Genomic DNA, 13,124 nt, shown 5'->3' with positions numbered 1-13,124 from the left:
GATCAGAAGTTTTCTCAATTCCTACTCCCTGTCTGGTGTTAGTTTGCTAGGGTTACCGTAACAAAATACCACAGACGGGATAGCTCGAACAACAGAATTTTTTTTACCCCAAAAATTCTGGAGGCTGAAATTTCGAGAGCACGGTGTTGGCTGGGTTGTTGGTTTCCCCTGAGCCATCTCCTCTTGGCTTGGAGACAGGTGCCTTCTCACGGTGCCCCTACATGGCCTTTACTGTATGTGTGCCACCCCTGGTGTCCCTCATAAGGGCACCAGTTTTATTGGATTAGGGTCACATATGACTTTATCTATACTTAATTCCCTCTTTAAAGGCCTTATCTCCAAATACAGTAACTTTGGGATTAGGGGTTTAACATATGAATTTGGTCCAAACACAACCCACCCATAAGAGTAACCATTACATAAATGTCCATAATGTGCAGTGGACATAGGCCAGGGTGGGTCAGATACCACATGCATGGAGCTAGGAGCATGGATGCTTCAGCCAGCTTGGGTTCAAATCCCAAGTCTGCTACTTCTTAATTGTATAATAACTGGTGAAATTTCTTAATGTTAGTGCTTCATCGGACAACCTGTTAAACCAGACAATAAGAGTACTTGCCTCCCAGGGTTAATGTAAATTGCTTTATATCCATTATGTTAGTAAGTTGAAATAAAAGTTGGCTATTAGTGGTGGCTAAGTGATTTTAAAGATGATGCTACTCCTCTTTCTCCTCTAGATATAATAGGAACTGTGAGAACAAAAGGTAAAAGACAGACGAAATCAAACGCTTTAATTGAAAGATATTAACATACACCAAGTTTTCTTAATTATAATAATTTATTTTATTATAATGTGAAGAAAGGTACAATATAAAAAGATACTTGGATTTCGAAATTTGTAGCTTAATTAATTCTTTTTACAAATCTTTGTTGAGCACTTACTACATGTGAGAAAGCCTTCCTGGTATTTTGGAGACAGCAGGGAACAAAATAAACAGGAATTGCTATTCTAGTGAAGCTTACATTCCAGAATGGATATATATCACCTCCACATTTAACACTCACTTCAGAAATAGGGGAAAGTAAGACACACCCAACAGAAAAAAAAAAAAAAAAAAGTCAATTGACAACGTCATGCAGCAAGTTAATATTGTTATCGCGTAGCCAGAAAAAAATACACAGGAAGCATACTAACTCTGCGGCCAGTTAGATGGGCTTCCCTAAAGGGTCCCTTGACCCCTGTGATGCCGGTTTGGGCTTTTCTTACCCCACGTCCAGGCACCCGGACCATCTTCCCGCCCGGTCCGGCTCGGCCCTGCCCCGCGCTGCGCGTGGAGCGGGAGGGAGCCCGGCCCTCGCCTCGGTCCCGGCTGCGGGGTCGCCGCCAGCCTCCGCCGCCCGTCTCCCCGCCCGCGGCGAGTCCACACTGGGGCCGGGTTTGAAGCAGCGCCGCGCACCCGGAGCGGGAGGGCCAGGGGTCCTGCCTTTGCACCACGGCCGGTGGCCAGATCGGCAGGTCCCTGGTCCCGGCGCGGTGGTCGCCCAGAGCGCGAGTGACTTTGTCTTCTGCTGGGTGACTCCTGGCTCACGTCACCAGTTTGACAGCCTCTCACCAAATCAGAGAGCGGCGCTCGCCGGGAGCTCTGGGCGTCACCGGGAGCTCCCGCAGATTAGAACTCGCCTCTCCTAGCTCCTCCCCTCAGTCTCATTTAAAGCTCCCACGGGTTTTACTGAAAAATTGAGTGGGCTCAGTTTCTGCAGCGCTTTCTTCCACTGCAAGATGGTAAGTGAGGAACTGGCGTTAGCTAGTCCGCTGGCAAACTTGGGTCTCTGAAAGTTAATAAGCTTTGCATTTAGAATTTATTCCACCTTGGGAGCAAGATTTCTCTGCTACCCGCCAATTAAAACAGATCCTCTCTGCTGCCCTGTCTCTCTTTTAGTATCCTCTATCCGCTTTCTCTCTCTCTCTCTCGCCCTCTCTCCCTCTTCTTTCTCTCCTTTCTCTCTCTCGCCCTGTCTCTCTCTTTCTCTGTTATTACTACTTCCCTTACTTTCTCCCCAACTTCCCCCTCCACCTGCACTCACTTTTCATTCTACCTCTTCCTCTAGATTATACATATATTTGCAAACACTTGGACATGACCTTGTCTAGGGATATTTGAAGTTTGTTTTCTTCTCAGGTATCAATTGCATAATAGCCGAGCTCTGATTCCAAAAGAAAAAAAAAAAAAAAACCTCAGGGAAGAAGTCTGCAAACGTGCTTTTAAAATAAGAGAAAATTGCACTTGATAAACTTTTGGTTGAATTTCTTTGGTCTGCACTGCCCAAGCTGGACTTGCTTCAGAACTGGAATTTTTCAAAACTTAATTTACCGAGAACATTAACAAAGTGTGATTGAATTGACTTAACTTTTTTTTTCTCTTTTTTCTTCTTATTTGTTTTCTCTCTGCTTATGTTAATGCCCAAAGAAGCCCTGTAGTAGTCAAAAAGAGTTTTTCCAAAGCTGGGCTCTGCTAAAATGAATGGCTTTTACCTGATTAAACATTGACAAATAATTTAAATTTGGTGTTGTACAAATTAACCCAGGAAAGCTGCATACCTGCCCCTGCCTGGACTTTTGGAAAGACTGTGTGTTTGAGGTTCAAGAAGTGGAGGGCAGGAGAGTGTTCACTGGATCAGAACACAGTGGAGAGTACATGCCAGTTAGTGGCAAGATAACTTTGGAGGGACATTGAGCCCTAGTGATGGACAGAACTAGAGCCTGCTGTCTTTGCTAACGAACTTCTTTCAGCTTTGATTATACGTTTACTTGGAGCGACTTTATGCTCCTGTGCTTAGCGTTGGGAGCAAAATGTTTTAATTATCTCTGGGACAGAGATAGATTAGATAGATAGACAGATAGATAGATAGATAGATAGATAGATAGATGATAGATAGACAGACAGATAGATTGATGGACTATGAGCCAGCAGTATGTTAGATCAGAGGGAGGAAAAAGGAAGGAATGAGGCAAGTATGATTCAGAAACAAAAATGAAGAGGTTAGTCTATATTATATCATATCCATTTCGGCTTTAGCATTCTGCGTTCTTTGTCCTTCAGGAGTTTTAGAAATATAATTAAGGTATTTGCTAGAAAGAACCAAATAGTTCTTATGGTTTTGAATCATTAAGTAGAATTCTCTTTATTTAGATCTGGGTAGACTATTAGATGGGCTGGACGTTGCAACAGAGAATCCTCCTGGATATGTACAGATTTCACCCATTCAATGCTAGTCTGCTCTTTTGCTCTGAGGGCCTAAGAGAAATTCTGGGTAAACCAAGAAACTCATTCCCTTTTAGTAGTTATAATTTCACCACCCCCAAATTAATATGGATCTATACTTAACACCTTTTCTGATTTTTTTCTTTATATTTCACTGCATGTAATTTCGGTATTTCTCCCACCCTTTCCCCCTTCTAAATCTCCATCACCCCATCTTTTGGGACCCCTCACTCCCCCCATACTGAATTTCACAGAACACCATTCTGCCTTGCCAAGACCAGTACTTTGTAGGAGGCCAGAGCTATAATTGCCCGTATTCCACTACAACGTCAGAATCTAGTGTTGACGTTTCCACGGAGACTTGGGTCTCTTTCTGGCCTGCTGGTCTCCTGGACAACAGAGAGCTCCAACAAGCACCACAGGCACAGGGTAAGTTCTGCTCTTCTGCTTCCCTGATAGATCTGGAGCTCTTTTCCATACCCGTGGCTGCAGAGCATCATGGGCTAAGACTCTAGAATAAGGGACGATATGAAAAATTTAAACCCATGGACTCCTGATTTTTACAGTCATAAAGCTGCTGCTTTACACTTGCCAAATAGTGAAAATGGGATTCTTTACCTTGCCCACTGGATAGCATGTATTTCTCCCTATAATGTACAGTTCTTGGAGAGTCCTATCTCACTATCACATTCTAAAGACTAGCAGCATCTCTTTAGAATGAGGATACCAGTTGGAACGCTTCTTTTGGAATTCCGGAAAGTTTCCCTGAGTTTGAGAGAAAAGCAAGAAATACTAACTTAATTTTTATTTCATAGAGGAAGTTCCATGGATAGTGTGTTAGAAGTAGAAAAAGGATTCCCTTTTACACACAAAAAAAGCTTCAACTTTGGAGAGAAGTATAGCATTGACGTAAAATGACATATTAATTTTGATCTGTGGCATATGAGAAATATTTATAAATATTAAAGAAATGTCTGTGTTAAGCACTCAAGATTCTTAAAGAATTCTCAGACACTCCAGAATTAAATATCCGTACTGTTGGTTCTGCCACATGATTCGTTTTATTTTTTAAAAAGACACAAAGGAACCCCAAATATTAAAAGCACACTTAAATGTCAGGGAGGACGTTGTTGAATATTAGCTTTCCACTACAAGCAACAGTAAAAGCAAAATGCCCAAGAATGTGAACCCAAACTACTTATGCCATTTTATTCCTATCTCCTTACTCATCATTTCACTTTAATCAAAAATATTTCAGTATCAACAGTATAACCAGAGAAGGATAAGAGTCTAAACCGTAGGAGCTGAAGAAAAGAAAGTAAAAGTAGACCCAGTTAGTATGCCCAACCATAGTTTTTTATTGATAGATAGAGCTAACTGTCAAATATGGGGGGAAAAGTCACTTTGAAAAAACATTTATAAAATATACAGATTAGAACAGTTGAAACAGATAAGGTCTGGGCACAGTTTTGAGATTTTCATTAAGACCTTCAAAGAAGCAAGGTCCAAATTGTTTTAAAGTAGAAAGTGTTACCACATAAAATTCCAAATAAATACAGTCCGTTAGATTAAAACAGGCAGGCAGACAGGCAGGCAGACAGGCAGAGAAACTAGTAGCATTACAGACTAGAATTTAATTATAGAGCCAAACAGTATATTATCAAGTGCTAAAGCTTAGAAAATAAGATAAAAACTAGAAAAACCTAATGGAATTGCAATGTTATGCCGAGTTTGGGGGGAGATCAATAAGTATTTGCATAAATTAATGACAAAGACTGGACAGTCTTTATTAATTTATCCAGCAGGAATACATATGTTAGGCAAGAATGTGACCCCTTACTGCATAAAAAATTTACCTCTTTAACTGCTATGTCTTACAGTGTATAAATATTTGTCTCTCACAGCTTGCTTGCCTTTTTTAAAAAACTTTAAATGTCTTGTTTTCCCATATGTCAGCAATAGCTGTTTTTTTTTTTTTTTTTTTTTTGAGACGGAGTCTCACTCTGTCACCCAGGCTGGAGTGCAGTGGCACAATCTCGGCTCACTGCAAGCTCCGCCTCCCGGGTTCACGCCATTCTCCTGCCTCAGCCTCTCAGAGTAGCTGGGACTACAGGCGCCCGCCACCACGCCCGGCTAATTTTTTTTGTATTTTTAGTAGAGATGGGGTTTCACCGTGGTCTCGATCTCCTGACCTCGTGATCCGCCCGCCTCGGCCTCCCAAAGTGCTGGGATTACAAGCGTGAGCCACCGCGCCCGGCCTAGCAATAGCTGTTTAAGAAAAATAATTGAACCTATTAAACTTTCTGATTTGATTTGATAAGTTTCTTTATTACACAGAAACTGCAAGATTATTTTCTCAGTTATCGATTTGTATTTTCACAGAATCATTCAGTGACTCAAATTTTCCTCTTCCGGACTTGTGCTCATGGGAAGAGGCTCAGCTTTCCTCTCAGCTCTACAGAAATAAGCAGGTATGTGTAAGTCAGAACATTGAGACTGGCCATGTTCTGTGTGGTCCATTCCCCACTGTTAATATCTTGCTTCTTTTCCCTTTTGAAATTCATGCTGACTCAGTTTAGAACCAAAGTGACTGCTGTGTCCACAGAGAGATCAAAGTTAGATGATCAATGTCAGAGAAAAGAAAAACAACGAAGACACTCTAGAAAGGTCTGCAGTCAAGCTCTCACTTTATGCATTTTAGCCGTATGACCTTGAATCCTTTTCCTTTTCCTCATTTATGGAATTGTAATCCTTGTACTGTCTATCTCAGAGGGCATTTGAAAAGATCAAATGATATAATGAGTGTGACAGTGCTTTTAAACCATACGCATAGCTAATACTTGGAGAAGAGAGAATGATTATAAAATATTTTCCTAAGATTGCTTTTTTCCATGTTGTATTAGTTTTGCCCCTGATGGGTAATTGAATCTAGTGGACATACAGACAGATCAATCTGAGGCTGAAAGAAGCCGACCCACCTCTATTTTTATTTATTTATTTATTTATTTATTTATTTATTTATTTATTTAAATATGCATGGGAGGAGTCCAGCAAAATCTTCCTAAACATCATTTTCAATATTTAATCTACTGGACATACAGACAGGTCAATCTGAGGCTGCAAAAAGCCGACCCACCTCTATTTTTATTTATTTATTTAAAAGTGCAAGGAAGGAGTCCAGCAACATCTTCTTAAACATCATTTTCTATATTTAAACAGTTGCATGCAGCTCATTTTCCCTCATATCTACCTGATTCCCTTGTGGTTACAATTTTAAAAGTCTATTATAATCTCTCCAAACGCTTTGCAGTGAATGAAAATTCAGAGCACAAAGCTGAACAACTAGGTGTTCAGGGGATGTAGATTTAATTTAAGCCTCTCAGGATGAGGGCTCCCTGTTCTTGTGCTCATACAACAAACAAGCATCAAGTTTAAGGCAGTTAAGGAGCAGTGGCATTATTATAAGGTTACAAAGTCAATATAGTGGAGCAGCCTTCAACACTGTCTGCTTTTTGTAGCTGCAAGATACCCTGGTGCAGAAGGAAGAAGAACTCGCTAGGTTACACGAAGAGAATAATCACCTCAGACAATACCTGAATTCTGCTTTGGTTAAATGTCTTGAAGAAAAGGCGAAGGTATGTATGATGTATGTATCTACTTTATAAGAACAAAGCAGTGATTTGAGAAAGGAAATGATTTAAGTAAAACTCCTTGATTCAACAGTGTATCTTGATATGCATTTATAAGATGGATGGTTTCTCTTAAGGAAATATGGCTCTTTCACAAGAATTTTTATCTATCATTTCTCTGAAGTACCTGGATTGCAGATGTCAGTCTTATATTACAAAAGAAGTTGCTTAAAAATCAAAAGCCAGTTGAGGGTGGGGGTTGCTGAGACAATCAGGGTTAATCAAAAGGCGGAATTAGATGGATGGAATACTGGTATGGGAAGCAGATCTAAAAAACACTTCTTTTAATGATCTGTTTGACTTTAGGCAAATCATTCTTACTTAGATCCTCACTTAACTTCATCTGTAATGGATGGTCTAAAATATCTTTTAAAAATTCTGCTAGATCTAAAATGCTGTGAATATTGCTGGAGCCCAAATCTCTTGATTTGGCATTTACAAATTCCATTAGGCAATTAGGCATATACAAGTACATTATCATTTAATTCACATTTTTTCTCCACTTTTAAAATGAGCTATTTCTAACTCAAGGATAAATAATTTACTTATGGTCTTTTTTTGTTCATGCTGAATTCTTTGCTTTTCATTTTTTCTCCACTTTTAAAATGAGCTATTTCTAACTCAGGGATAAATAATTTACTTATGGTCTTTTTTTGTTCATGCTCAATTCTTTGCCTTTCAATTTTTTATTATCTATTTGCCATTATGTTATCATTAATGCTTTCATCATCAATCTTTTCCATACTTCTAGACAAGCTACATTATTTGGTATTATTTGATCTAAATTGATGGTGCTTCTTGCTACTCTTACTAAATAGAGCAATTCAGAGAATAGAAGACACTAGATTTGATTTCTTTACAGTTCAGTTGCCTTTGTTAAAAAGAGAATACATCTTAGTTATTTGCCTGGGCTCCTAACTCCAGCCACCATTCCATAAAAGGACACTTACTATATTATTAAGTGGTAATAACTAGGCAGTTTTATCTGTCAGTCTGAATAATTTTCCAATATTTAGAATAATATAATAATATATCTCGGAAGTGCTTTGAAAGTTAATGAAATAAGAAGAAGCAGTGTTGTATAATGTGTAATCAGAGGATCTGTCTAGATTTGGGTGGCTTAGGTTTATGTCCAAGCTAAATCATTCTCAGCAAGTCATCAATATGTCTGTGCTTTAGTTTCCTCATTAATGAAGATTTTAATAACATCTATATCCCAGGAGATAATACATGTAATCAGTGATTTATAAATTATAGTAAATGATAGTTCATTTATAAATGAAAAACCTATTCTGTATAAAGAATATTGTTTATAAATAAATATAAATGTTTATATTTATTTATAAATATTTATTCATATAAATTTATGAATATTTACTTATATAAATGTATATTTATAAATCATATAAATATTATTTGTAAATATTAAATAAATATAAATATTATTTATAAATATTTATAAATAATATATTTATATATAAATATTATTTATAAATATTTATATTTATTTAATATAAATAATATATATTTATATTAAATAAATATATATATTATATTTTATTTTTATATATATTATAGTATATATATAAGTATATATATAAGTATATATAAGTATATATATAAGTATATATATATAATTATTATTATAATTATAATATATAGTATATTATATATACTATATAATATATATATAGTATATATAATTATTATATAGTATATATATATAATATAGTATATATTAATTTATTAATATAAATATATTATTTATTTAATATAAATAATATATTTATATAAATATAAATATATTATTTATAAATATTTATAAATAAATATAAATATTATTGATAAATAAATGGCCAGGCGCAGTGGCTCACGCTTGTAATCCCAGCACTTTGGGAGGCCGAGGCGGGCGGATCACGAGGTCAGGAGATCGAGACCACGGTGAAACCCCGTCTCTACTAAAAATACAAAAAATTAGCCGGGCGTGGTGGCGGGCGCCTGTAGTCCCAGCTACTCGGAGAGGCTGAGGCAGGAGAATGGCGTGAACCCTGGAGGCGGAGCTTGCAGTGAGCCGAGATCGCGCCACTGCACTCCAGCCTGGGCGACAGAGCAAGACTCCGTCTCAAAAAAAATAAATAAATAAATAAATAAATAAATAATAGTTTCTTTACAAAAGATAACTTAAAAAATGATAGTGCTATTATTGCTATAATAATAATAACTTGCCTGTGCTGAGATCTTAAAAATATCATCTGGTCCTTTCAACATTTAAAACAATTGAGTAAAAAATATGATTTAGAGTTTTTAGGCAGTAACTTGTCATCACAGATTTTACTTTACAAACAAGCTAATCCAATCCATCTTACTTGTGTGTGAAGAGAAACTTAATCATTTTTTTGAAATAATTTAGTTAACTAGTAAATATATGAAAAAAGTATAACTTTCAAATATCACTTCCCTAGAAATTGCTCTCATCTGATGAGTTCTCCAAAGCATGTGGAAAATTCAGGAAGGGGAAGAGAAAATCCAAAGAGCAAAGATACTCTCCTGCTGAGATTCCCCATCCCAAAAATGCCAAAAGAAACCTCTCTAGTGAATTTGCTAACTGTGAAGAACAAGCTGGGCCCCCTGTGGATCCCTGGGTCCTTCAAACACTTGGGTTAAAAGACCTTGACACTATCGATGACACCTTATCAGCTAACTACAGTGCCCTCGCATCTCGTCCCAGAAGAGTCGCCAGCACATTTTCCCAGTGTCCGGATGATGCAGTTGATTATAAAAATATCCCCAGAGAGGATATGCCAATTGACTATAGAGGTGACAGAACAACCCCCTTGCACAGCACTGCCACTCATGGAGAAGATTTCCACATCCTTGCTCAACTTTCAAATCCCCCAGTGGGGCTGAAAACTCTTCCTTACCATACTGCTAATGTGTCACCCAACAAGACAGAGATGGCATTTTCCACATCCCTGAGCCCTCATTGTAATGTGAAAACTCATTCCTTCCACCAGGGACAAGCCTTTGTGTGTCGAGATGAGGAGGGAGGCTGGAAGTTTACCTGGGTCCCTAAGCAGTCTTAGTGACCCCTCTTTTATCACAAAGCACTGCCATGAACTCTGTTTACAAAGACCTCTCTTGCACTTGAATTTGACTATGTGGAACACAGAAGCTATTGCTTAGACTGTCTCCTGCCACTTTAAATGTCGCTCTCAATTACCCACTTAAATCTGCAGGGAATGGCTTCCAAGCATCCATAATGAAACATGTCCGCGCTTCTTTCACCTAAATTTGACTTGTTTACACACCAATACCTGCTATTGACGTCCTCTCTTTGCCCTATACTTGAAAAAGTATTTTCCACTCACTTCTATATTCCTTTAAGACCTAGATACATTTTTCCAGTTATAACCAGTTTAACAGATTTTCCTCTTTTAAGTGGTTGAAATATTCACGGCCCTTTTACTTTTCTCCCTTTGTCATTTCTGAAAACGCCTTTAGAATGAGCCTTATTTTTGCTTCAAGTACTTGCTACTGCATGTTCAAGTAGCTGAGGGTGGGGTAGGGACAAGTGTCTTTGCCCATCACCACTACTCCTGAAGACATAATATGGGTGTGTGTAGTGCTATGTTCATGGCAGTTCAAAAAGTTCAGTGCCCCATGGTGGCATTGACAAGGTCTCTTAAAACAACTGTAACTCCACTAATAATCAATATCACAGATAAGTTTTAAAATTACAAGGAATTTAAATTATTTTTAAATGCCTTATGATGTATCAGCTTCTATAGGTACCCAGCATGGTTTCTTTAACCAACATGACTCCAAGAAGAACATTTTGAGGGACTGTGGTAACAAAACTAGTCATCATCTGCAACTACCCAGATGCTGACAAATTCCTATTGCTGAAAATAGACTAACCTAGCTCAGCCATTGTCTCGTTCATTCATTCATTCACATATTCGTTTTTTCATTCATCAGTCCACCCAAGATATCTGCAGAATACCTAATGCCTACTTTGTACCAGGTGCTATGCTATGTGATGGTGATAAAATACAAGCAATTTAGACACTATGGCCACCATCATGAGACTTAGCCTACTCATCTGCTATGACTTTGAGAAAACGACTTCCCTTTTGTGAAGGTTCAGTTTCCCAGCTGTAGAATACAGAAGTTGGACTAGATACTTACTAATATTCTATGAATTGAGGCTGGGTCCTATCAGATTTACTCCAACATGGCAATTTCAGGTCACTGAAGAAACTAAAGAGAAGTCTTTAGATAGGCACTGCAAGTATTATGTAGGGTAAACTTTATGTACAATTAATAAAATTCAAAAATATAAGTCATTTGAAGTTAACATTAGAAATCATTGCTCTGATCACAGTACTCTTTTTCTAGAGCCCATTTTGCAGTTAACTCAGTGTAACTGTGTAAGAATAATTTGCATCTAAAAATAGATATGTATTAATTTTTAAATAAGTGTGGATAGATTACATATAAATATTGCTATCAAGGACTTCATATTTCTAAATTTGAAACAATGTATTTTTAGTGCTTGTGCTAGTTTTCTTCTTTCCCATCTTTCAAGACCCCTATCATTCCCAGAATAATTTGCACGTCCTGCATGTGCACCTATGTTTTTTGGACAAACTTCAATTAATGATGAAATCTTTCATGTTGAAACCTGTTCTCATTTTTCTCTTTTCCGCATCTCAGTAAGTCATCTTGCACAATCAATATCTCGTAGGTCAACTGTGTTGGTTAGGATTCTTTGTAACAAAGACATGCCTTTCACTGGTGTTTCTGTTTGGTTGTTGCTTTATTTTGGTGATGTAAGCAAAAGGTCTGTTTTATAAAGTTTTGTTACCACCCACTTTTAAAAATAATTTATGAAGAAAATCCAATATAGTAATTAGTATTACTCTCTGGAGTACTTTAATAAGTAGAACACATTCCATTTTCTAAAAAATAAAATAAAATAAATAACTGTGCCTTTTACATTCTAGTGTCTGTGCCCCTGGTTGGTGAAATTTGTCTCTTTTTAGAATAAGAGATTTAAGAATTCGAATTATTGTACTTTACGACACTAGGAATTGAGAAAGTAATATAACTAATTTTGAACGTCTAATAATCAAGCTGTTAAAGGAAATGTATCCGTTAACAAATATTTATTTTGCATTCTTTGTGTGCCTTATCATATGTTAAGTACCATGAGGATACACCCAGGCTTAGTACAATGCATTTGGTATATAAAACAAAACCACATAAAATGTCATAGCTTTTGATAGCTTTTAAATGAAACTTAATTTTGGCCCAGTTTAAAGATATTACAGACCATTTGGGATAAAATGTGATGTTTTCCTGGCTTATGTCATGGATGATATTATGGAAGACAATTGCCACGTTCTTGAAATCATGTCTATAAATATTTAATATCCATTTAAATTATGTATAGAAAATTATTTTGTTCAAGTTTGAGAAATTAAAAATTTCTTTCACCTGAGTATATGTTTTACTTATATGGCTTCACTGTGTCTCTCTAGTAAACCACAGTTAATATTTTAAGCTATAGTGGGAAATAAAAACTAAGTCTTTTGTGATTGTGATAACTATTTTTACACCATGCTTAACATTCCCTAATAGCAGATTTTCTTCTCCTGGTTTGTAACCATAATCCTGTGTATTTGCACTTCTTTGTATGATGTCTATGGCCAGACTAATGTCTTCAGCATTTAGGGCTTGATGGTTCTTTCCCTTCTCTAGGGCACATTAATGAGGCTGTCAAATGTTAAGTGGCTTAGAGTCCAGTGCCTTCTGGGTACACTACTCTCTTAACTAGCCACAAATAAAAATTAGAATCCAGTATCAATTTGTTAAATTTTCCAATGTCCTCTGATCACCTGAAAAATAAATCATACTCATATCTCACTAGTATCTGGAAAAAAAGGATGTTGTTAAGCTTCAGCTATGAAGGTGACATTAAATAAATGAGATTATTTAAGACTTCAGTGATGCTAAACTGTAAGTTTGAAAAATTTGAGGAAAAGGAACAATATGAATTAATGGAAAAAATTATTTGATTTAATTCAAAAAAATGACTTTTTTAAAGAAAGTATGACAAATGGATTTAACTCACCTGTAGCATAGATGTGGAGAAAAGTATAGCGTTAAT

General features: G+C 36.8%; 1 protein-coding gene across 1 annotated transcript; it reads left to right on the top strand.

Annotated features, from left to right (window-relative positions):
- The first annotated feature begins 1,707 nt into the window (after nucleotides 1–1,707).
- Nucleotides 1,708–12,600, top strand: GMNC (geminin coiled-coil domain containing). The gene is made up of 5 exons (XM_003256659.4): nucleotides 1,708–1,783; nucleotides 3,518–3,692; nucleotides 5,646–5,734; nucleotides 6,782–6,898; nucleotides 9,415–12,600. Exons 1-5 carry the CDS (start codon nucleotides 1,781–1,783, stop codon nucleotides 10,033–10,035), a joined length of 1,005 nt encoding a protein of 334 aa, XP_003256707.1. The 5' UTR covers nucleotides 1,708–1,780; the 3' UTR covers nucleotides 10,036–12,600.
- The last annotated feature ends 524 nt before the right edge of the window (nucleotides 12,601–13,124 follow it).

This window comes from Nomascus leucogenys, chromosome 11 (assembly GCF_006542625.1).
Source record: "Nomascus leucogenys isolate Asia chromosome 11, Asia_NLE_v1, whole genome shotgun sequence".
Taxonomy (NCBI): Eukaryota; Metazoa; Chordata; class Mammalia; order Primates; family Hylobatidae; genus Nomascus; species Nomascus leucogenys.
The sequence above is the reverse complement of the archived record's forward strand: the minus strand, read 5'-3'. Positions and strand labels throughout refer to the sequence as shown.